The sequence below is a fragment of the Phyllopteryx taeniolatus genome, chromosome 6 (genome assembly GCF_024500385.1).
Source record: "Phyllopteryx taeniolatus isolate TA_2022b chromosome 6, UOR_Ptae_1.2, whole genome shotgun sequence".
In the NCBI taxonomy this organism is placed as follows: domain Eukaryota; kingdom Metazoa; phylum Chordata; class Actinopteri; order Syngnathiformes; family Syngnathidae; genus Phyllopteryx; species Phyllopteryx taeniolatus.
Genome location: NC_084507.1, coordinates 3,641,677 through 3,668,113, shown reverse-complemented (window position 1 = coordinate 3,668,113; position 26,437 = coordinate 3,641,677). Strand labels below are relative to the sequence as shown.

Genomic DNA, 26,437 nt, shown 5'->3' with positions numbered 1-26,437 from the left:
GCATTTAAAAACAAAGAAAAGTACATCTTATAAACATTTTAAACAAAGAGAAAATAAAAATACAATTAAAACAGCCTACAGTGCAAGAAATATTTAAAAGTGGAAATACTCTTAAAAAGCATGAGGGGGAGAAAAGTTTTTAACCTGGACTTAAAAAACATTCGCACTTGTGGCTGACGTCACTTCTGTTGACGACCATTTGTGTGCAGCATAACAGATAAAAAAAAAATGCATCACTGTTGCGGTGTTGATTTTATAATTTGATTTTTGAACACAAATAGTGGAGCAACACATGTAGACAAGATAATACAGGAATACTCACAGTAGCAACGTAACAAATAGAATGAGCACTTAAAATGTTTCTGAAATCCGAAAAACAATTGACGAAAGTTCATGACCTATTCTACTGTCCACATTGCTCTTCTCACAAATACTGGTCCAGTTGCGCTCTTTAAGTGGAGTTTAGGGCAAGTGACGCCATTTGAAATGTCACGGTAATTTTGATGCATCGACTTTGAGAACCCCTTGGAATTTCGGTCCATACCAGCTTATTGAATTTTTTTCTCACTTTAATATAACTTGTCAGCCACTCTGAGAAGCGGTTTTCCGATTAGCAGACAAAATGAAAGGGGTGAGGAGCTATGTTGAGAAATAAGGACTTTATACTGTTTTCCTCTCATTTAAGGTGATTTTTGTCAAGATTTCACTGAAACGTTCCCCAAAACGTTTTGTTTTTTCCAACACAAAAAACCATTTCTCTGGAACCGATCTGATTTTCAAAATTGCCCCCCTTCTCAAATTCTTATTTTTGCATAGTTTGCCCACTTTATTTTTTTTAAGATCATCAAACAAATGTAAATGAGACAAATATAACTTAAGTGAACTTAAAATGTTGTTTTTAAATGATTTAATTGATTAAGGAAAATAAAGCTAGCTTATCTGGCTCCAAAAAATGTGGGTTTTTGTTGGCAGGAATGGGTTAATGGACTTTGAATTAATTTAAGTGGGGACTACTGATTTGATATATGAGTAAATTAAGTTACAAGCTTGGCCACGGTAAATCAAGGTACCACTGTAATGTGAAATGCTATAGATAAAAAATAAAAAAATGGTTCTGTGAAGCTGTTTGCGAACCAAAACGTTCGAACTGAGGTGATGTTTCCTAGTGTAATTAATAGAAATTAATCTGTTCCAACCCCAGAAATAAATTTTGTTTAAAATAGAATATAATAGAAAATTGTGAAAACACAGTTTATTATGAAGAAATAACACTGTGCATTAACTAGCAAATCAATGTGTAACACTCGCTGGCTGGGACAGGTGCCTCCTCGATCCTTCTACGACATTCTCTAGCTAGGTTTGGTTTCGCCAGACCCAACTCTGCAACAAGATCACAAACATGAACACCATTCTCATGTTTAGCTATTTTATCCTTCTTTCAAAAGTAATACATTTAGGCTTTGTAATAATAGTATTGCTTGTAGTTTTCACTTTCTTTGCAGCCATACAGAGGGATACTTTAGAGCAAAAAATAAAAAATATCTGTGTAATGTGTGACAGGGAGCCAATGTAGAGGTGTCGCAAATAATCGATTAACCAACAACTAATCGATCATTAAATTAAATGACTATTTTGATGATCGATTTATTGTTTAGAGCCATTGTGTAACTTAAATTATTTACCAATTATTCAATTCATCGACGGAATAACCGAGAGAATAATCGTTTCTAAAAATATTCAATAGTGACAGCCCTACAATGATATTTAAGCCCTGTGAGGAAAAACCACAACTGAGCCTTCCATGGCCATGCCAACACTGTTTGTGAACTGAAAATAGTGTGTAAACCAAGGTTTTTCGTAAATAAAATGGTCTTGTCCACTGGGTTGTTCCTAAACAGGGATTCCACTGTATTCTCTCTCCTCTGTGAGAACAATGACTATTACTGTAGCTTAGTAGGGGGACCTTCCCTGCCTTCCTTTTAATTGGGCTGCATCTACATCGAGGAGAGATCAGTGCTGCCCCGTATGTTATGGTATGTTACTCCCCGGAAACTTTAAATTCGGCATTGCCTGTGTGCTGTAAAGACACATCAAAACTTTTGCTTCCAAATATGTGACGTAGGACATAGCAGGGGTGCAAAAGATAAACCACGATATATAGCGGTGGTTCACTGTATTGGCGTATTAACGATGATGGAATCATGAACAAATATTTGGGTAATTACCAGTGTTCTTAATTCAGAGCAGTTGAGGCATAAACCGTACATTGGGTGGGGGTATAATACAATTGTTAACCAATGTCTATATTGATACTAGCAGCTATTGGTGAAATGTTATACAGAAGTCATGTGCCTCTGTGCTTGAGTTGTCACTGGTATACTGTTATTTACCCCCCCCCCCCCCGACCCCCCAAAAATATTCAGTCTTTTCTGTTGTGTGATTTAGCCCCATTTACGCAGTGTGACTGAAGCATCATTGAGAGCTACTGTCTCACTATGGTCATTTGTTCCATCAGAATCCTTCCATTCATCATCCACGTGTGTCTTTCCTGGGTCTGGCCAACGAGAGGATCACCTTATTGTCAGCCAATAGTATAAGAGCCACTGTTGCAACAGAGACCAACAAGGTATATAGTAGCTTTTTACCCTATGGACATAATGTGTGATTCAGGATGTACAATTACACACCAATCACAGTTGCACATGTGTATTTAATGAATCATTATTCATTTATGTGTTATATAGGTGGCAACTTGGGTTGACGACACACTAAGCACAGTAGCCGCTAAGCTGGAGCACACTGCCCAAGCTTTCCCTGAACTTCAGGGGGAACGAATGGTGTCCCTCTACTGCTGTGCACTCTACACTTGTGCACAATTGGACAACAGCCTCTACTGGTGGTAAGAATACACTTACAATCAGATTAATAGTTTTTTTTTCTTTCAAATAGTATGATAAGCAGAGTCACATGTAGTGCTGGGCGATATGGGAAATATATATCGTGGGGGCGATAGAAAAAGGTAGAAATTGTCATTTATCCATTTTTCCATTGATAAGCAAATATTTACACAATGAATGCTGTAGGGCTGAAACAAGTCATTACTTTGAGCACCTTGATTAAAAAAAATACTGAGGTTGCCTCTGGGAACCATTTTTTTAATTTGTAAAGCTCAAAGGACGTGCACACGGGCTATTTTTAATGTGGCAGCGCACTTACGTGACCTCAGCAAAGGAAGAAGGACATGGAAGCGGGGCACAATTTGATTGAAGGAATTGGAATGGTGGGGGAAAAGATGAAAAATGCAAGAAAAAAAAGACGGTAAATGGCAAAAGTGGGGTAGTGTTTCAGAGTGAAATGGAAGGCGAGCACTGTGACGTGTAATCGTCGAAACACTGACCTTTATCTCCACCAAAGACGCCCAATTTGTGAGCCGCCTTCGACCCGAGATAAGGTAACTCAAATCAGCGAGATTAACTTTATTGTACCTTACTAACACCACGTTAGCCCTGCGGAGCTCAGGTTTTCTGTTAATTATGACCACTGGTGAATTTGTGGGCATTGTGGCTAGTTTATTACTCGGCTTTACACAATCAGGATTTTTGGGGCTGATCAGCGAGTTTAAAAAAACGATAACCAATCACCGATCCAATCACAAGATGGAGCAATGTGTCTGTTTAAATGACTTGTTAATTTACTGTATATACTTGTGTACTGTATACTGAGTATCTTCAAAAGTATTCTCTAGTCCAGTGATTCTCTCGCCACGGCACACTGGTGTTCCATGAGCAATCTTCAGGTCCGCCGTGGGAAATTATAAAATTTTACTTAACTGCTTAAAAACTTATTAATTTACAAGAAACAATGTATCTTTGTTCCTATACATATTCATATAATTCTACTAGATGGCAGGAAGTACATACAGTAATTACTGTGTATGTACTTTTTGTGACATTTTTGTTGGTGTGCCGTGAGATTTCCCAATTTATTGGCTGTCAGATATTTACAGTAGTATGTCAAAAGACACCCGACAAGGCTAAAAATAAACTAGCTTTTGGATTCAAATATACTGTACACGACGGCAACGCGGAGTAAATGTCTTTTGCGGAGGCGATCAATGACATCATTGATCGGATCGGCAAATTATGACAAAGCCGATCAGCATAAAATGCTGATTTATCGGCCGATACCGATCAAGCCGATCAGATGGGTATAAAGTCTATTTATTCAGATGGTGTTTCGTGACATCTTTGCCCGCGGGTTGCGGCTTTAACGTGATTCCTTCATACAGTGTTTAAGTACAGCGCTGTGAAGTGAAGATGATGAAAATAAAAACATGGAAATGTCCCCTGCCTCCCACGAGACGTGGGTGAAGTCTGCCGGAGGTGGGAGTTGAATCTCCTTCTGACAGGGGATTCTGCCAGATGTTTCCAGTAGATCCTCACAATACATTTGGGCCTGCCAGGTCGGACCGACATCTTCCCCCACCATTGGAGCCAACTCACCACCAGGTGGTGATCAGTTGACAGCTCCGTACCTCTCTTCACCAGAGTGTCCAAGACATGCGGCCCGCATGTGCGACCTATGATGTCCTGGTGCCAAGTGCATGTGTGGACACCCTTATGCTTGAACATGGTGATCGTTATGGAGAATCCGTGATGAGCACAGAAGTCCAATAACAGAACATAACTCTGGTTCTGATCGGTGGGGCCGTTCCTCCCAATCACGCCCTTCCAGGTCTCACTGTCATTGCCCACGTGAGGATTGGAAGTCCCCCAGCAGAACGATCAAGTCCCCAGCTCGCTCTCCAGCACCCCCTCCAAGGAGTCCAAAAAGGGTGGGAACTCTGAACTGCTGTTTGGTGCACAAACAACAGTTAGGACCAGTCCCCCCACCCGAAGGCAGAGGGAGGCTCCCCTCTCGTCCACCCGGGTGAACCCCAATATACAGGCGCCAAGCCGGGGGGCAATAAGTATACCCACACCTGCTTGGCACTTCTCACCGTGGGCAACTCCAGAGTGGAAGAGAGTCCAACCCCTCTCAAGAGGACTGGTATCAGAGCCCAACCCGTCTGTGGAGGCTTGGGCTATATCTAGTCGGAACTTCTCGACCTCACACACCAGCTCGTGCTCCTCCCCTGCCAGAGAGGTGACAATCGACGTCCCTACAGCCAGTTTCTGTAGCCAGGAAGCAGATCACCAAGGTCCCCACCTTCAGCCATTGCCCAGCTCACACTGCACCTGACCCTTATGACCCCTACCACAGGTGGTGAGCCCATGGGAAGGGGGACCCACGGTTTTGAAACCATGACTTTTTGAAACCGCGGTTATACCTTGAAACTGGTAACCTGCCCCAGTCCATGTCCTTGATCCCTTGATTTGTAGACACAAACTGTCTGTAAAGACAGTTTAAGTATGGACAGAGGAAGCCACAGCTGCCCTGCAGGACTGGCTTGAACTACAGACTGGGTGATATTTGGAGAGGAGAAAGACTTCGGAAAGACACACACCCACCGTGCTTTTGTACATCAACTTCTGCGCCAAGAATGTGACTACAACATAGACCATCAAGGCATTCCCAAGCCAGAACCTGTGGCTCAACAACGAGGTGTTGACCCTGCTCAGAACATGGGATGATGCCTTTAAGTCGGCATGAGCAGGCCAACAAAGAGGCATGTTGATCCTTGCAAAGAGGCATCCAAAGGGCCAAACAGAAGTACAAACAGCGCATGGAGGAACACGTCAACAGCGGCAACACCAGGAACATGTGGCAGGATATTCAAGAACTCACCGGCGAGGAGGACAGCAGCACAGCGCCTGACCCATCAGACAGTACCTCACCTGACACTCTGAACCAGCTCACCCACTTTGAGCCGCGCAAAAGTGGAACCCTCACCTATCTTGCACTTCCAGAGTGGGACGACGTCCTCATCCAACTCCAGTGGCGCCAGGTACGAGCCACATTGCACAGAGTCAATGCGTGGAAAGCACCATCTTTAACCTCTCACTATTGCAGTCCGTAGTTCCCATCTGCCTTTTAAATCAACCACCATTGTCCCAGTACCAAAGAAGAACACAGTGAGCTGACTGAATGACTATTGCCCAGTTTCTCTAACACTCATAATAACAAAATGTCTGGAGAGAGTCATCCTGTCTCACATCAAGGACACTTTTCCTGATGACCTTGATCTCCATCAGTTTGCATATAGGACAAAAAGGTCAGCAGAAGACGCACTTAGGGCTGTGACTATCAAATCTTTTTAGTATCGATTCTCCCATTGATTTTTGATCAAATCGAATGAGTTTTTTTATTTTTTTATTTTTATACTCTACTAACATGCATTCTATTCTCATTTATGAGGGTTTGACTTCTGTCCTTAAACTGCATGTTGGTACTCAGTGTATGATATGGTATGAACTACCATTCAGCTCACTCATTCATCGTGTTATATGAACATTACACATAACAGTGTGTTAAAAATCACTTATAGACACTCGTTATTTTGGGCAAAGTTTATCCGTTGCCCAACACTGCGTCCATATGCAATAAATGTCCGTGTGAAACGGGTTCCGGCGGCGCAAACATGATTCCGGGCGGAACTTCGAGGCAGAAATTTTATTTAACGTAGTCGAGTTATTAAAATTATTTTTTTGTGTGTCACGTATGCCCCTGGGTGCTTCCATCTTCGCGACTGTCTCCCCAGTAAAATTGTAATCTGCGGTTTTGCTTTTCAATGTTTTTTTAGGTGCAAAATGCTAATTTTAACTTGCAAACTGCGATGTGAGACCGCTTTATTCAAGCATTACCTACTGTTGCACAAGTTGATTTAGCAGCTGTACTACAAAGGACCTCATTTTTCAAAGAGTACATAGAAAAGGTTCTAAATTGGTTTGTTTGAGTGAAATTTAGAATGTAAGTACAAAAAAAATCTGCATTCGTCAATTGTATGCATGCCAGTGAGGAATGAGTGTTGATAAATCCCGCCTGTTGTAGACTGCCACGCACTGACCTTCATTTGTATTGAGAAATGCCTCCAATTGACTTTATATTGTTGTAGCAATCATTTTAAGGAATCGAAAATCATGGCAAAGAGAGAGAGTTAATATCTCAGACTTGTTTGAGAAGGGGAAACGAGGCAAAAAATATTGTTTGGAACAGTTAATGCAGGTGTTACCAACAAAAGAAAAAAATTAAGTAGGAGAATGTATAACCACTGCTGTTAATTCTGTTCGATCAGAGAAAAGACCAGTCTCAGAAATAAAAAAAAAAAGAAAAAAAAAAAAAGTGTTTTGACATCAAACTCAATCCCAAAAGATGTCACAACCCACAGACAAGAATGATCTTTAATTAAATGGAGGACAAGCAACAGCGTTCATCCATCTTCTTTTCCTTTCGGCTTGTCCTGTAAGGGATTGCCACAGTGTGTCATCCTTTTCTATGTAAGCCTATCTCCTGCATCCTTCTCTCTAACACCATCAGCCCTCATGTCTTCCCTCAATACATTCATCAACCTTCTCTTTGGTCTTCCTTTAGCTCTCTTCCTGGCAGCTCCATCCTCATCATCCTTCGACCAATATACTCACTCCCTCTGCTCTGGACGTCCCCAAACCTTCGAAGTCTGCTTTCTCTAACTTTGTCTCCAAAACATTTAACCTTAGCCATACATCTGAACTCATTTCTAATTTTATACAACCTCGTCACTCCTAGAGAGAACCTCGTCTTCATTTCCTCCACCTCCAGCTCTGCTTCCTGTTGTCTCTTCAGTGCCACTGTCTCTAATCTGTACATCATGGCTGGCCTCACCACTGTCCTATAAACTTTGCCCTTCATCCTAGCAGAGACTCTTCTGTCACATAACACACCTGACACCTTCCTCCACCCGTTGCAACTTGCTTGGACTCGTTTCTTCACTTCCTGTCCACACTCGCCATTGCTCTGGACTGTTTACCCCAAGTATTTCAAGTCCTCCACCCTTGCTATCTCTTCTCCCTGAAGCCTCACTCCCCCCCCCCCCCCGACCGCTCTCATTCATGCACATATATTCTGTCTGACGTCGGCTAATCTTCTTTCCTCTCCTTTCCAGTGCATGCCTCCAACTTTCTGTTCCTCCACCTGCTCCCTGCTTTCACTGGAGATCACAATGTCATCTGCGAACATTATGATCCACGGGCAATCTAGTCCAACCTCATCTGTCAGCTTATCCATCACCACTGCATACAGGAAGGAGCTTCGGGCTGATCCCTGATGCAGTCCCACCTCCACCTTAAACTCCTCTTGTCACACCTACAACGGACCTCACCACTGTTCTGCTGCCCGCATACATGTGCTGTACTATTCTAACATACTTCTCTGCTACTGCAGACTTCCGCATGCAGTCTCACAGTTCCTCTCTGTAGCTCCTTCTGACCTTCTGTGTACTTCTCCATCAACACCCTCAAGGCAAATAATACATTTGCGGTACTCTTTCTAGGCATGAAACCTGCTGTTGCTCTTAAATACTCACTTCTGTCCTGAGTCTAACCTCCACTAATCTTTCCCATAACTTCGTTGTGTGGCTCATCAACTTTATTCCTCTATAGTTCCCACAGTTCTGCACATCACCTTTATTCATAAAATTGGGCACCAGCACACTTTTGCTGCATTCCTCAGGCATCTTCTCACCCACTAGAATTCTTTTGAACAAGCTGGTCAAAACTCCAGCCACCTCTCCTAAATGCTTCTATACCTCCACAGGTATGTCATCAGGACCCACTGCCTTTCCATTTTTCATCCTCTTTAGTGCCTTTTTAACTCCCCTCTTACTAATCATTGCTACTTCCTGGTCCACCACACTTGCCTCTTCTTTCTTTCAGATTTTCCTTATTCATCAACTCCTCAAAGTATTCTTTACATCTGTCCACCACGCTGCTGGCACCAGTCAACACATTTCCATCTCTATCCTTAATCACCCTAATCTGCTGCACATCCTTCCCATCTCCATCCCTCTGTCTGGCCAACCTGTAGAGATCCTTCTCTCCTTTTGTGTCCAACCTGGCACACATGTCGTCATATGCCTCTTGTTTGGCCTTTGCCACCTCTAACTTTGCCCTACGTCGCAGCTCAATGTATTCCTTTCGCCTCTCCTACTGAGGAGTGTCCCACTTCTTCTTAGCTAACCTCTTTCCTTGTATGATTTCCTGTACTGTGAGGTTCCACCACCAAGTCTCATTCTCTCCTTTCCTGCCAGAAGAAATGACCAAGCATTCTCCTGCCTGTCTCTCTGATCACCTTTGCTGTAGTGGTCCATTCTTCTCGAAGCTCCTTCTGTCCACAGAGAGCCTGTCTCACCTCTTCCCGAAAAGCCGCACAACACTCTTCCTTTCTCAGCTTCCACCACATGGTTCTCTGCTCTGCCTTTGTCTTCTTATTCTTCCTCGCCACCACCAGAGTCATCATACTCACCACCATCCTATGCTGTCTAGCCACACTCTCCCCTACCACGACCTTGCAGTCGGTAACCTTCTTCAGATTATATCATCTGCACAAGATGTAATCCACCTGCGTGCTTCTACCGCCGCTCTTGTAGGTCACCCTGTCTTCTGGAAAAAAGTGTTCACTACAGGCATTTCCATCCTTTTTGCAAAGTCCACCACCATCTGTCCCTCCAAGTTCCTTTCCTGGATGCTGTACTTATCCAGCCCTTCTTCATCACCCCTGTTTCCTTCATCAACATGTCCATTAAAATCTGCACCAATCGCGACTCTGTCTGGGATGCTCAGAACTACTTCGTCCAGCTCCTTCCAGAATTTCTCTTTTACCTCTAGGTCACATCCTACCTGTGGGCATAGACACTAATTACATTTGACAAAACACCCTCACTTTCAAGTTTCAGCCTCATCGTTCGATCTGATACTCATTTCACCTTCAAGACATTCTTACCTAACTCTTGCTTTAAAATCACTCCTACTCCGTTTCTCTTCCCATCTACACCATGGTAAAATAGTTTGAACCCTACCCCTAAACTTCTGGCCTTACTGCCCTTCCACCTAGTCTCCTGGACACACAGTATATCAACCTTTCTCAGAATCATCATGTCAATCAACCCCCAAGCTTTTCCTGTCATTGTCCCAACATTCAAAGTCCCCACATTCAGTTCTAGGCTCTGTGCTTTCCTCTTCTCTTTCTGCCGAAGAACCCGCATTCCACCTACCCTTCGTCTTCTACCCACAGTAGCTGAATCTCCACTGGCGCCCAGTGGGTTAACGGCGCTGGTGGCTGACGTTCTTGACCCAGGCCACGGCCGATCCGGTATGGAATTCTCTGGATGAACGCTCATATTTGTTTGGCAAAGTTTAAAGCCGGATGTCCTTCCTGACGCAACTCTTTGCATTTATCCGGGCTTGGGACCGGACTACAGTTCGCACTGGCTTGTGCCCCCCATAGGGCTGCATTAACAGGTTTCATCTTTGAATACAAGCATCATTGGGGAGACGTCACTACGTAGGGTTATTCATTAGGGACCACAGACGCTCTCCCAACAGAACCACTACATCAACCAGTCACACTGTAGATAAAATAAAAACCTGAGCTGAGGAGTTTGAGAAACATTTATTTTGGCAGTGTAGTTTGTGAAAATCCAATCATTCAAATTGTCTACTAAATTACTAATCAATAACTTTTGTTAATTAGAGGAACTTGAACGTGTGCTATTTGAAATTGTTTTAACTCTGTAACACTCTTTAGTGCATACTATTTGTAGTTTCACTATTCTACCACAAGGTTTTTTTGTGTACGCATGGTCGAGCTGTGGCTAAAATTACGCAGGAGCGCGGGAGTATAAAGAGGCCTTAAGATGTAAAATGCATCTGACCCCCCCCCCCCCCAAAAAACAGGAACAACTAATGGCTTCTACACAACCCTTTAAACATAAGTGCAGCATAATGAACAAGACCAGTGCAATACTGTCTGATCAAAAATCTGCGCAGTACTTGAATATAAATAATCGCACTACCACCATATAAATGTGGTCATTCTCCCAAATGCGAATATGTTCTGTAAATAAGTGCATTTTTGATGATTGTATGCTTATAAATCTTTTTTTTTTTTTTTTTTTTTACCTCAAAACTACAAATTGTGAAATGCCTAACTGATTTTAATTTTTCCTGTGACAGTGACAAAGTTCTATTCTACGCCTACATGATAGCGTTCACACCTTACTAAACAAACAACAGGTCGTTTCAACTGACTCAAATATGACAAGTATGAATGCACCTGAAAACATTCAAATTCGTGTACAGTGCGATTGAATCCAGAAATGTTTATTGGTGACCTTTGTAATGGTTTTCTTCATTGAATAACAGGTTGTATCAATTTCAAACATGGAAGTATGCCTCGAGCATTTTTTTAAAATCATACAATACACATAATTTAATAAATGGTATTTGGAAATCTCAGCTGGTCCAATCCATAGTTCTATAGATTTTCATTCATTATGGTCATAAATCATTGGGGACAAATACAATGAGAAACCAATGTAACACCTATATCTGACATTATATCAAATTGTCTGTGTGATGTTCTGAATTATAATGGAATGTAAGAGAAGCATAAATATCAATGATCTGTTGTCTGTCTATAGGGGTGTGGTGCCTTTTAGTCAACGGAAAAAAATGCTTGAAAAGGCCAGAGCGAAGAATAAAAAGCCCAAGTCCAGTGCTGGAATTTCCTCAATACCTAACATCACAGTGGGAACTCAAGTAAGAGCAATCTTTTTAAAAAAAAATAAAAAATGTTCCTTCATTTTTGTTGTTATGACTACGGCAAAAGCTGCAGGCCACGTGTCGTTCACCTGCCTTGACTCACATGATCTGAAAGTAACATCCCCTTCTTAATCAATACGGTTTAATATGACTTCGGTCCACCCTTTACCACTATAACAGCTTTAATTCTTCTGGAAAGGTTTTCCACAAGGTTCAGGAGTGTGTGTCGGGAAATTTGACCACTCTTCCAGAAGCGTATTTTTGAGGTCACACAGTGGATGGGATGAGAAGCGCTGTCTCTCAGCATGCACTCTCAATTTATCCAAAAGGTGTTTTATCAGGTTGTGGTCAGGACTCTGTGCAGGCCAGTCAAGTTCATCTATACTAAACTCTCTCATCCATGTCTTTATGGACCCTGGTTTTTGTGCAGTCATGTTGGAACAGGAAGTGGCCATCCCCAATCTGTTCCCACAAAGTTGGGAGCAATGAGTTGTTCAAAAGCTCTAAGTATGCTGAATCCTTCAGAGTTCCTTTCACTGGAACTAAGGAGTCAACAGTTTGGACAATTCCATGCTCCCAAATTTGCGGGAACAGTTCTTCCATTTCTAACATGGCTGTGCACCAGTGCACAAAGCAAGATCCATAAAGACAAGGATGAGAGAGTTTGGTGTAGATGAAGTTGACTGGCTTTACGTGTTGTCTGTCTCAGACGTGTTTTTTGTTCCACAATGCCGACATGTTTTTTTTTTTTTTTAAATAACTAGCCGTCAGGTATTTCCAACTACGGCAAAAGACAAGCGACGAGGCTAAAAATAAACTAGCTTTTGGATTCAAATATAATGTGCACGCAATGATGCGGAGTAAATTTCTTTTGCGGATTGATCGGATCGGGGAATTATGACATTAAAGCCGATCAGCATAAAATGCTAAATATCGGCCGATACCAATCACCCCGATAAAATAGGTGTAAAGTCTAGTAGTAATATAGTATATAGTATATATACTTTTATTTTGAAGTTGGCCCGCTCAGCACGTTACAATTAATGATTGTAGCAGCTGCTTTGACTTCAACTTTTCGGCTGGCCTGACCACATTGAAAAAAGGCTGGGACTAAATAGAGAGGGAAATCACAACTGTCGTTCTCTGCAGTTTGTGACCGTGCATGTCTGACCGATGGTCGAGCAGAACAATGGAGACGTACCGTCCTTGACAATTCACTACATTGATGACAGGGATTTTCAAATGAAAAGTCAGTGCTTGCAGCCTGATGTTATTGCCTTCTATGCATTAACTGTATTTGCTTCCATTAAGTTAGAATTCGTGATTGCACTTTGTAATAGCACATTTATTCAGTTACCCTTGCAAAAGTAGAATTATTTTGGGAACATTTATTTTTTCATCCATCTTTTATTTTTATTATATTGAAGTATTCATTTTTAACCGAAAACTGTTGCATTTTGTTAAAAAAATAATGCAATAAAAAATATTTTTTTCTGAAGATGAGGAATAACGGTGATTAATAATCATGATTACAATATTGATAAAAATAATCGTGATTATTTTCGCCATAACCGTGCAACTCTAGCGGAGACTGAGAGCCAAGGCCTTCTCGTCCAACGTCACTGTGTGACCTCTTCTGAATGAGAAGTTAGAAATTCCCTACACACACTCCTAAACCTTGTGGAAAGCCTCTTCAGAAGAATTAAAGCTGTTATAGTAAATAAAGGGTGGACCGACATCATATTAAGCCCTACTGATAAAGAAAGGGATGTCACTTCAGATCATATGTGAGTCCAGGCAGGTGAAAGAGAGAGAGTATACACTTTTTGACAAAATTTGACTGAATGATTTATGATCTTATGCCGAAAGTGCTGACGTCATCAGGAATAGGACCGGAAACAGGACATGACACGACCGGAAATCTCCCCCACCCCTCCCAACCGGAAGTCATACCAGACATCGGGCCGAAAATCCCCAACCGGAAATGCCAGGGAAATGATTTACGACCTTAAGGAATAGACAGTCCCCAAAAGGGCCCCCTCCACGAAGTCATGATGTCACAGGAAATCAGATTTACGACGTTAGGGAATAGACAGGTCCCCAGGGCACCCCCTCAGTGGTCCCTCACATCCGGTCACCTACCCAAAGACCTGTTGCTTGATTGATAACACAGTTGTCAATAGAATTACGACCTTTGAGAGTGAACAAGTCCCCAAGAGGGCCCCCTACGGAAATTCCACAGACCCCTTCCACCTGCAGGAGGCCTCTTTCCCCAAGTGGGCCCCCAAGCGGGCCACCCTAACTTCCAGTCACATCCTCACACCTCATCCCCCCACACATTCGTAGCCATGCCCCAACGACCCTGTCGATAGAATGACAATACAGACCCAAACTGTTCACTTGGGGCAGAAAAAATGTGATATTACGAAAATCCCTTATTCCCCTGCTATCTATGGGTGGTCTCTTTACATCAATAAACAGCCAATCATATATGTTCTTCTAAACAATCTTAAATTGTCATAACTCCCCCAAAGCCATGTCTGGGCATGTTCAGTCTTGACCTGTCACAGTGATGTCATCTTTTAGCCATATAGCAACATGCAAACAACACACACCTGCACCTCGACAGTTCTTCTGCTAGAAGTGTGTGAGTCAATTATCATTTAAGTGAATTTTTTTCCTCAATGTACACGCAGCACCCCATATTGACAAAAATCGGAATTGTTGAAATCTTTGCAGATTTATTAAAAAAGAAAAACTGAAATATCACACAGCCATAAGTATTCAGATCCTTCGCTCAGTATTTACTAGAAGCACCCTTTTGAGCTAATACAGCCGTGAGTCTTTTTGGGAATGATGCAACAAGTTTTTCACACCTGGATTTGGGGATCCTCTGCCATTCCTCCTTGCAAATCTTCTCTAGTTCTTTCAGGTTGGATGGTGAACATTGGTGGACAGCCATTTTCAGGTCTCTCCAGAAATGCTCAATTGGGTTTAAATCAGGGCTCTCGCTGGGCCATTCAAGAACAGTCACGGAGAAGCCACTCCATCGTTATTTTAGCTGTGTGCTTTGGGTCATTGTCTTGTTGGAAGGTGAACCTTCGACCCAGTCTGAGGTCCTGAGCACTCTGGAGAATGTTTTCGTCCAGGATATCCCTGTACTTGGCCACATTCATCTTTCCATCCATCCATCCATCCATTCTCTACCGCTTATCCGGGTCGGGTCGCGGGGGCAGTAGCTTCAGCAGGGACGCCCAGACTACCCTCTCCCCAGCCACTTCATCCAGCTCTTCCGGGGGGATCCCGAGGCGTTCCCAGGCCAGCCGAAGGATGTAGTCTCTCCAGCGCGTCCTGGGTCGTCCCCGGGGTCTCCTCCCGGTGGGACATGCCCGGAACACCTCACCAGGGAGGCGTCCGGGAGGCATCCGAATCAGATGCCCCAGCCACCTCATCTGGCTCCTCTCAATGCGGAGGAGTAGCGGCTCTACTCTGAGATCCTCCCGGATGACCGAGCTTCTCACCCTATCTCTAAGGGAGAGCCCGGACACCCTGCGGAGGAAACTCATTTCGGCCGCTTGTATCCGGGATCTTGTTCTTTCAGTCACGACCCACAGCTCATGACCATAGGTGAGGGTAGGAACGAAGATCGACCGGTAAATTGAGAGCTTCGCCTTTCGGCTTAGCTCTTTCTTTACCACAACGGACCGATACAAAGTCCGCATCACTGCAGACGCTGCACCGATCCGCCTGTCGATCTCCCGTTCCATTCTTCCCTCACTCGTGAACAAGACCCCAAGATACTTGAATTCCTCCACTTGGGGCAGGATCTCATCCCCGACCTGGAGATGGCATGCCACCCTTTCCCGACTGAGGACCATGGTCTCAGATTTGGAGGTGCTGATTCTCATCCCAGCCGCTTCACACTCGGCTGCGAACTGCTCCAATGAGAGTTGGAGGTCACGGCTTGATGAAGCCAACAGAACCACATCATCTGCAAAAAGCAGAGATGCAATACTGAGGCCACCAAACCGGACCCCCTCTACGCCTCGGCTGCGCCTAGAAATTCTGTCCATAAAAGTTATGAACAGTATCGGCGACAAAGGGCAGCCTTGGCGGAGTCCAACCCTCACCGGGAACGAGTCCGACTTACTGCCGGATATGCGGACCAAACTCTGACTCCGGTCGTACAGGGACCGAACAGCCCGTATCAGGGGGTTCGGTACCCCATACTCCCGAAGCACTCTCCACAGGACTCCCCGAGGGACACGGTCGAACGCCTTCTCCAAGTCCACAAAACACATGTAGACTGGTTGGGCGAACTCCCATGCACCCTCGAGGACCCTGCCGAGGGTGTAGAGCTGGTCCACTGTTCCACGGCCAGGACGAAAACCACACTGCTCCTCCTGAATCTGAGATTCGACTTCCCGACGGACCCTCCTCTCCAGCACCCCTGAATAGACCTTACCAGGGAGGCTGAGCAGTGTGATCCCCCTGTAGTTGGAACACACCCTCCGGTCCCCATTCTTAAAAAGGGGGACCACCACCCCAGTCTGCCAATCCAGAGGCACTGTCCCCGATGTCCACGCGATGTTGCAGAGGCGTGTCAACCAGGACAGCCCCACAACATCCAGAGCCTTTAGGAACTCTGGGCGAATCTCATCCACCCCCGGGGCCCTGCCACCGAGGAGCTTTTTAACTACCTCGGTGACCTCAAACCCAGAGATAGGAGAGCCCGCCTCAGAGAACCCACACTCTGCTTCACCATGGGAAGGCGTGTCGGTGGAATTGAGGAGGTCTTCGAAGTATTCTCCCCACCGACTCACAACGTCCCGAGTCGAGGTCAGCAGCGCCCCATCCCCACTATACACAGTGTTGGTGGTGCACTGCTTTCCTCTCCTGAGACGTCGGATGGTGGACCAGAATTACCTCGAAGCCGTCCGGAAGTCTTTCTCCATGGCCTCACCGAACTCCTCCCATGCCCGGGTTTTTGCTTCAGCGACCACGAGAGCTGCATTCCGCTTGGACAGCCGGTACCCATCAGCTGCCTCAGGAGTCCCACAGGCCAAAAAGGCCCGATAGGACTCCTTCTTCAGCTTGACGGCATCCCTCACCGTTGGTGTCCACCAACGGGTTCGGGGATTGCCGCCACGACAGGCACCGACCACCTTACGGCCACAGCTCCGGTCGGCCGCCTCAGCAATGGAGGCGCGGAACATGGTCCACTCGGACTCGATGTCCCCCGCCTCCCCCGGAACATGAGCAAAGTTCTGTCGGAGGTGGGAGTTGAAACTCCTTCTGACAGGGGATTCTGCCAGACGTTCCCAGCAGACCCTCACAATACGTTTGGGCCTGCCACGTCGGACCGGCATCTTCCCCCACCATCGGAGCCAACTCACCACCAGGTGGTGATCAGTTGACAGCTCCGCCCCTCTCTTCACCCGAGTGTCCAAGACATGCGGCCGCAAGTCCGATGACACGACCACAAAGTCGATCATCGAACTGCGACCTAGGGTGTCCTGGTACCAAGTGCACGTGTGGACACCCTTATGCTTGAACATGGTGTTCGTTATGGACAATCCGTGACGAGCACAGAAGTCCAATAACAGAACACCGCTTGGGTTCTGATCGGGGGGGCCGTTCCTCCCAATCGCGCCCTTCCAGGTCTCACTGTCATTGCCCACGTGAGCATTGAAGTCCCCCAACAGAACAATGGAGTCCCCAGCGGGAGCGCTCTCCAGCACCCCCTCCAAGGACTCCAAAAAGGGTGGGTACTCTGAACTGCTGTTTGGTGCATAGGCACAAACAACAGTCAGGACCCGTCCCCCCACCCGAAGGCGGAGGGAGGCTACCCTCTCGTCCACCGGGGTGAACCCCAACGTACAGGCGCCGAGCCGGGGGGCAATAAGTATACCCACACCTGCTCGGCGCCTCTCACCATGGGCAACTCCAGAGTGGAAGAGAGTCCAACCCCTCTCGAGAGGACTGGTACCAGAGCCCCAGGTGTGTGTGGAGGCGAGTCCGACTATATCGAGTCGGAACTTCTCGACCTCACACACTAGCTCGGGCTCCTTCCCTGCCAGAGAGGTGACATTCCACGTCCCTAGAGCCAGCTTCTGTAGCCGGGGATCGGATCGCCAAGGTCCCCGCCTTCGGCCACCGCCCAGCTCACACTGCACCCGACCCCTATGGCCCCTCCCACAGGTGGTGAGCCCATGAGAAGGGGGACCCACGTTACCCTTTCGGGCTGTGCCCGGCCGGGCCCCATGGGTGCAGGCCCGGCCACCAGGCGCTCGCCTTCGAGCCCCACCACCAGGCCTTGCTCCAGTGGGGGGCCCTGGTGGCCCGCGTCCGGGCAAGGGAAAACAAAGTCCATTGTTTGTCGTCATCATTAGGGGTCTTTGAGCCCTGCTTTGTCTGGTCCCTCACCTAGGACCTGTTTGTCATGGGTGATCCTGCCAGGGGCATAAAGCCCCAGACAACTTAGCTCCTAGGATCACTGGGACACACAAACCCCTCCACCACGACAAGGTGACGGCTCAAGGAGGGGCATTCATCTTTCCTTCGATTGTAACCCGTCGCCTGTCCCTGTAACTGAAAAACACCCCCACAGCATGATGCTGCCACCACTATGCTTCACTGTTGGGACTGTATTGGCCTGGTTTTCTGCACACATACCGCTTAGAATTAAGGCCAAAAAGTTCCATCTTGGTCTCATCAGACCAGAGAATCTTATTTCTCACCATCTTGGAGTTCTTCTGGTGTTTTCTAGCAAACTCCATGCAGGCTTTCATGTGTCTCGCACTGAGGAGAGGCGTCTGTCGGGCCACTCTGCCATAAAGCCCCGACTGTTGGATGGCTGCAGGGATGGTTGACTTTCTAGAACTTGCTCCCATCTCCCGACTGCATCTCTGGAGCTCAGCCACAGTGATCTTTGGGTTCTTTACCTCTCTCACCAAGGCTCTTCTCCCCGGATTGCACAGTTTGGCCGGACGGCCAGCTCTAGGAAGGGTTCTGGTCATCCCAAACGTCTTCCATTTAAGGATTATGGAGGCCACTGTGCTCTTAGGAACCTTAAGTGCAGCAGAATTTTTTTTTTTTTTGTGGCCTTGGCCAGATCTGTGCCTTGCAACAATTCTGTCTCTGAGCTCTTCAGGCAGTTACTTTGACCTCATGATTCTCATTTGCTCTGACATGCACTGTGCGCTGTAAGGTCTTATATAGACAGGTGTGTTGGTTTCCTAATCAAGTCCAATCAGTATAATCAAACACAGCTGGACTCCAATGAAGGTGTAGCGCCATCTCAAGGATCTTCAGAAGAAATGGTCAGCACCTGAGTTAAATATGTCACAGCAAAGGGTCTGAATACTTATGGCTGTGTGATATTTCAGTTTTTGTTTTTTAATAAATCTGCAAAAATGTCAACAATTCTGTTTTTCTGTCAATATGGGGTGATGTGTGTACATTGAGGATTTTATTATTATTATTTAAGCAAATGGCTGCATTATAACAAAGAGTGAAAATTTTTAAGGGGGTCTGAATAATCCGTACCCACTGTATATCATAAACTTTCTAGAGGACCGCCGTCAAAGGCATGTCTGGGCATGCTCAGTATTGACCTAACACAGTGTTGTTACAGTATTTAAACATTTATTTTCATGTTCATCACTGTTGATGACTAATGTTGTTTTTGTTACTTTTAAAGTATTTCTTCACAATTTACTTCATATACTTTACTACTGCTGCATTTAATCCAATCACCATATTGAAGTAGGATATTACATTTGATTTAAACATAACAGATGAATGACGTGTGAGGTACTTTACTGCTGCAGCATTTAACCCATTCACTTTACTGCAGTAGGATATTACAATAATTAAACATTTTCATGTTCATCAACTAGCGTTGGTGCTTTTGTTAGTTTCAATTATTTTCTACACATTTCACAGGCCATCATTTTCAGTCCAAAACTATATATATATACACAACATTAGACAGTCAAATTCTCTGAATTACTGTTACGATAAATTATATTGCAATAGAACATAATTGATTACTTTAAAAGTATTTTTCTAGTCATATATTGACTTTAGTAACATTCGATCAAGTTTCTTCACTTCAATTAATTACTACATTGTGATATTATCATGGAAATATTGCCTTGATATTGTATGTATGTAGTGTACACTTTAGTTCTCCCAATATCATTGTTTTAGTATCAAGTTGTTGGTTTAATAAGTGTTAAAAAACAACAACCAAGAAAAAAACATTTGCATTGTGTTGTGATGGTACTCTTAGTATAAAACTGGTAAAGATCATATTCTTAAATTTGAAAATACCCCACTTGCTTGTTAATTCATAGCATATGTATTTCAACATTTTGCTATAATGTTTACAATTTATCAATTCATTTGAAACTAATCTATGGTCGTATGGCTAGCTAATATGTCGACAGGCTGTCTCCAAGGGGACGAGTTCTTTTGTACTTTACTGTGCTTACCTGTAGTTGTAGCAGCACATGGTTTCGAGTCACACTGTTGCTCAGCATAGACGAGGTCTAGCCACACGCTTGACTCAGGCTAATGGATCCAACGAGTTCGTTCTGGACTTATGTTTGGACGAGGCTGTACCTCGCAGAGGCTGTGCTAGGCAACGCTGACACACTACGAATAATATGAATTCCTTATAGTAGAATGTAAGCTATACCTACGTACCTTTCTTGTCATACTACTGTAGAGAGTTATTAGCCGAGGCGGGAGTAAGTACAAGTCATAAGTATTGTAAATTTTGAGTTCAGGATGAAAGTATGTAAGTGTGCGTGCGCGCGCGTGTGTGTGTGTCTTTGTCTGTCTGTCTAGGGAGAAAGAGGGGTCATGACATGGGCAGACCATTGTCTGAGCCTTCATACATAAGCTTCCTGAATGTCAAGGCCTGCAACCCTCCCCCCCCCCCACACACACACACACGCATTACAACCAATATAATTCCAAGTTACTTCAAAAACCTGCTAAGCCTACTCATGTCATTAACTAGATTTTTAATTTATCAGCATCAATATCATGTTTCAAAATGAGTAGGTTAATACAGTACTTATAGTCTATTTAGCCTTAACCTAAATGGGACAGCCAAAACGGGGATAGGACAATATGGTGAAAAAGCTGTATTATGGTATGAATAAAATTTTCCTGATGTGAAAAATATCGATGAAAAATAAATACATAAATAAATAAAATAAAACTCAATTAGTTTTCAACCCAGACTGTAAAGCAATACATGTGGTGGAATCCTTATATTTATTAATGCAAGTAATACGCATATGCTGACTTACTAATTATTCAAGGTTTTAAGGGTTTTGACAGTATTTACACCGCCCCACCACACACACACACCCCTAATAATACCTTATCTTGTAAATTGAATGGGTTAAAAGCTGCAGCGGTAAACTCACGCTTCATTTCTCTGTTTAAATAATGTAGTGTTATATCATACTGTAGTAAAGACTGAGCATGCGCAGATATATCTTTGAGGGCGGTCCTCTAGAAAATTTAAGATCTATTTGCTCTGGTTTAGAAGAACACAAGAGTACAAGGCTGAAAAGTCACTCAGTCGGGCCCCTGGAGACAGCCTGTCGATGACGATGAATGAGTTTCAAATGAATTGATAGATTATAAACATCCATCCATCCATCCATTTTCTGTACCGCTTATCCTCACTCGGGTCAGGAGCGTGCTGGAGGCTATCCCAGCTATCTTCGGGGAAGAGGCGGGGTACAACCTGAACTGGACAGCAACCAACTGCAGGGCACATATAAACAAACAACCATTCGCACTCACATTCACACTTATGGGCAATTAGTGTCTTCAATCAACCTACCATTATAACAACATTTTTAAATACATATGCTATGAATAAACAAGCAAGTGGGGTATTTTCAAATTTAAGAACATGATCTTTACCAGTTTTATATGAAGAGTACCATCACAGCATGTTGCTGCAAATGTTTTTTCTTGGTTGTTGTTTTTTTAACACTTATTAAAGGAACAACTTCATACTAACACAATCATACTGGGAGAACGAAAGAGAAGTTGTGTGCATACAATATCATGGCAATATTTCGATGATATCACAATGTAGTAATTAATTAATCTGAAGAAACTCATGATCGAATGCCCAGACATGCCTTTGGGGGCGGTCCTCTAGAAAATTCACAATGATATATTTGTAATGGTTTATCAGAACACAGGTGTTTGTATAGGTGACCGGATGTGAGGGACCACTGAGGGGGTGTCTTGGGGACCTGTCTATTCCCTGAGGTCATAAATTTTAGGGATTTCCTGTGACATCATGACTTCCTGGAGGGGGGCCTTTTGTGGACTTGTTCCCTACCAAATGTCGTAAATCTATTGACAAGTGTGTTATCAATCTAGCAAAAGGTGTTTGGATTGGTGACCAGATGTGATGGACCACTGAGGGGGTATCTTGGGGACCCGTCTATTCCCTAAGTAAATAATTTCCCTTGGATTTCTGGTTAGGGATTTCCCGCCTTCCGACTTGGAGGTTTTCCGGTATGACATCCGAATGGGAGGGCTGGGGTGATTTCTGGCCTTGCCATTTCCTGTTTCCCGTCCTATTTCCGTCCCGATTTACGGCCGGATTTCAGTTCACTTCAGATGACGTCAGCAAATTGTCACAGATTTTCAGCTAACCAGTCAATTAACTGCAATGTATCTAGCTGTCCACTCTTTGGTTACAGTACCTCTGGTTAGAACCCCATCAGATGGGTGCCAAAAAATTGCAGAAATCACTGGATTGAAACTTGACTGAATAATTTTATCACACTGATTGTTTCACCTGGGACAATTTACACTCACCCCAATATTTCCTTAGGTTTGCCTGAGGAATAACCCACTTTACCATGCTGGGGCAGTGGCCTTTTCAGTTAATGCAGGGATTCCCAAAGTCGGCGTCTTGTTGGAGTCTGTGTGGAATATGAACGACAGCTGCAGGTTTCAGATGCGCTCGCCAGAGAGCCTAAAGAACATGGAGAAGACCACTAAAACCCAAGAAACAAAGTCAGTTTCACTGTATCCCCCATTTTTCATCCAATACACTCAAATTTGCTTCATGTTTTATCAGTCTATGATTGTTAATTATATAAATTAAATAAATCGACGAGATCGAATAAATCCAACTCTTATTCTACCCATTAGGACGGAAAGCAAACCAGAGCTGGTGAAGACTGAGATGGGCCCTCCCCCTTCTCCAGCTTCTACATGCAGTGATACCTCCTCCATTGCTAGCAGTGCTTCATTGCCGTACAGTATGTCTCTCCCTCTTGACCTCTACTTTTCTCGAGCTGTCATGTTTTGGTTTTTCTCCCAGGCTTTCAGCCTCAGCACCAGTCTGTCACTCACTGTGCTCTCATTAGCCCAATGACTTTGAAACAGATGGTGCACAGGCTTTCATCATGAAGTATTTTTCTTTTCCCCCCAACTGAGCAGTTGTCTTGTTGTATATCTTATATCTGCAATGTAAATACAGTGTTTCCAACAGGACCGGAATCTATTTGTGGTGATGGGTATCTGGCGGCTGGCCGGGGGTTTTGGGGTGGGGGTGGGCGGTGTGCGGTTGTGGTGGTGGTGGGGTTAAGTTAAAGGAACACTTACCAAATATCTTATAATAATTTAAGATATATTTCAATAAAAAAACACAATCTCACACATACATGCATATGTACATACAAATGAAGAAATTAATATAAAATGTAAAATCAAGCACTTACAGGGCTCTACATTAACTTTTCCATTGATAGCACTAGACCATGCATGATGTGTGTAGTCTAACGTACTGTAATTGGCATTGTATATAATAAAGATTGACAGTGACTCGAGTTATAGCTGCTAAATATTTTACTGTGCAACAAGCAGTCGCTGACTAAACAAGTAATTTCTTTTAGATTATTTTAAAAGACAATGGAAATTTGCATGTTCAAATAAAAGCAAAGCATGCATTTGTTTACATGTATTCTATGTATTAATGTTTTATTGACTTTTAATAAATGCTGTACTTAAGTTTACGTAACGGCAGCATAACTTTGACTTAATCAGCATACATGAAGGGTTTGGATGAAGGGGAAAACAATAGGGCTGCATGATAACTATCGGTGCGATGACTATTGGTCCTATACCAAAAAAACTGGACTGATAACAAGAGCCGTGTCATTCAGCGGCGCCCTGTTCATCAGCGGCTGCTGTTTGCTTTGGACAGTCATGGATAGTTTCACGAAATGCTTACAACACCAAAAATGTTCGATGTCCGCAGTAAATTAGCATATGATCGGCAGCACTTGCTGAAATTACGATCATCCGGCGAGCTCGTAGTTATGACGCTCGCATCCTTCGAAGAGCAGCTCTCGGCGAGACCTGGCAGCATACTAAGCAGCGGGCTCGCATAGCAGCTCAAGCCGACACAGGAGTGAGCAGTGGCGGTTTGGCCGCATGCAGAAGCACAGTGGGCTAGCAGCTAAGGTAAACACTAACCCCTTCAGGGCTCCTATAGATCGACCTTTGCAGCTGTTTTGGAAATTAAATCAGGAAACAATCTTGTCTTTTGTAATTTTTATAATACCTTTTGCAAAGAGAGAGAGTGTCGAGAGGTTACAGTTGCTTTGCGTCTCTCAAGAACACGGAAGAGCAACGCACAATTAAACTATCACACAGTTATCTTGTCCTTAAGAGAATAAGGTTGGTCCAACCACCGAGACTGGATGACGGAAGGGAAGGAACAATTAAGCTACTAAGTACATTCGAAAAAGTTACACAAGAACGAAGAACTATTGAAGTAACAAAATTACACAAAACTATGGGATGATATAATAAACTATGGGATAATATAATGAATATAGACCCTATATTTTGTCATAACAAATCCCCCCCTTTTGATAATGAATCTAATGAAAAGAATAATCTGTAAATAACGATGTGAAATGGATATGTATTAAACAAACCTGAAAAAAAAATCCAGTTTCACACTATAAAGCAGTTTTAAGAAAACCCTTCATAAGCAGGTTGTAAGTCAGTCTCACAAAAAACAGTCAGCATGAGGAAAAAGTTCAGGAAAGTGTAGGTCACAAGTAGAAGAAGAGAGTGTTAGAGGGTCAGTGGGGGCCACACGCATATACTGAACAAGCGCAGAGCCAATCATGCGGGAAACTAAAGACTTGACCGAAGGGACAAGACAAGAAAGAGTACAAGAAGAGTGACACTAAAAACAAGTGCAATACGACATAGCCAAGCCTGCCTCCCGAATCCAGTGAACCAGCCAGAATCAAGAACCTCAAGGACGGTTTGGTTAAGGTACTGTGGACAGATAAAAGAAGTCCGAGGAAAGAGTGATGACAAATGTGTGGAAGGCACTACATGTGGGTTTGCAGTGGCACGAAAAAACAAACATAGCAGTTAGCGCGATTAAGAATCACCTTTATTGTCATGAACATGCATGCATGCACATATTTGTTCTCTGCATTTTACTCATCACAGTGAACACACACACTTGTTAGTGGAACACACTGGAGTAGGGGGCAGCTGAAGATGCCCAGGGAGCCGTTCAGCGTATCGGTGTCTTGCTCAAGGACACCACAGCCGTGAGTTCGGGGGATGTTGCCGGATGGTCCAGTCGGGGTCTTGAACCGAGGTCCCCCACGGTGGCAGGCGATGATCTTAACCACTGGGCCACGTAAAGAAACCAAACATTCGTGTAGGAAGTGAAATTAGCAGAGGTGGCAGCAATCGCATGTCGAAGTTGTCACGTCTCGCAAGGTACAAAATTATCAACTGTCAAAGTGGGAGGACAAATACACATAACGATCACAATAATTATGGCAATTAATGGTAAACAACAGAGGAGGGGTTTGAAAACACCTAGAGATGTCATTCTTTCTTCTGCCGGGTTGCAGGACGCAAGTGTGTGTAGTGTGGGCCAACAGTTGAGGTGATGGATCGTTACCCGGTTTGAAGGTCATGACCTATCGACATGCAAGCCTTTGCAGAGTGTCACCTTGCAATCACTTGCCAGCACTGGTTTTAGCTAAAAGTGTATACTTAAAGTGAACCTTTTTTCGAGACTATTCAGCCTCGTCGAACTTATCCAGCAAGCTCCTCCTTTCCGGTCGCAGTCAGTATACGGCTTTATCAGGCCGGGCTTTCCGACCATCTGTTGCAAAAAGTGAAGGAAGAGGTGGAGTTGAAGAGTTGTGGAGCAAATTAGTCAAAAACATGCAATACCTGGTCATGTTGTCTTCGCAAAGACGTGTCCATCGGCAAGCCTGGAGGGTTCAATCCGACATTTGGAGGCCCTTCTGCTCGGCGGCAGGCCTCAGTGAGCGCTATCAACTCAGCCGCTCACGCTGAGTAATGAGAAGTTAGCGATGAGGAAGTCCCCATGTGGAAGTCATCAACAACAGCACTGTGTTGTAGCGGAACCAACACGCAGCAGACAGGTGAGAGGTGCGTTGCTCCTGTAAGATAGAATACACACAGTGAGGAATGCACAAAGTTAGAGGAGTCCCAGCCCATGTATAGTCACGTGCGACGAGAACAGCCTGTTCACAGGCGGCCACTGCGTTAAGGCACACAGGAAGGGCCCCGTGCCACCGGATCAAGTTGACGGTGGAAGTACTCCACCGGGCGAAGGAGGTCGCCATGGC

General features: G+C 44.3%; 1 protein-coding gene across 1 annotated transcript in view; it reads left to right on the top strand.

Annotated features, from left to right (window-relative positions):
* Positions 1-26,437, top strand: part of ubr5 (ubiquitin protein ligase E3 component n-recognin 5) — a 145,404-nt gene that overhangs the window by 51,741 nt on the left and 67,226 nt on the right. The window contains exons 11-15 of the mRNA XM_061777803.1: positions 2,516-2,626; positions 2,745-2,899; positions 11,615-11,732; positions 22,621-22,805; positions 22,944-23,053. Of these exons, the coding sequence (XP_061633787.1) occupies positions 2,516-2,626; positions 2,745-2,899; positions 11,615-11,732; positions 22,621-22,805; positions 22,944-23,053 (679 nt within the window). The remainder of the gene's footprint in view (positions 1-2,515; positions 2,627-2,744; positions 2,900-11,614; positions 11,733-22,620; positions 22,806-22,943; positions 23,054-26,437) is intronic.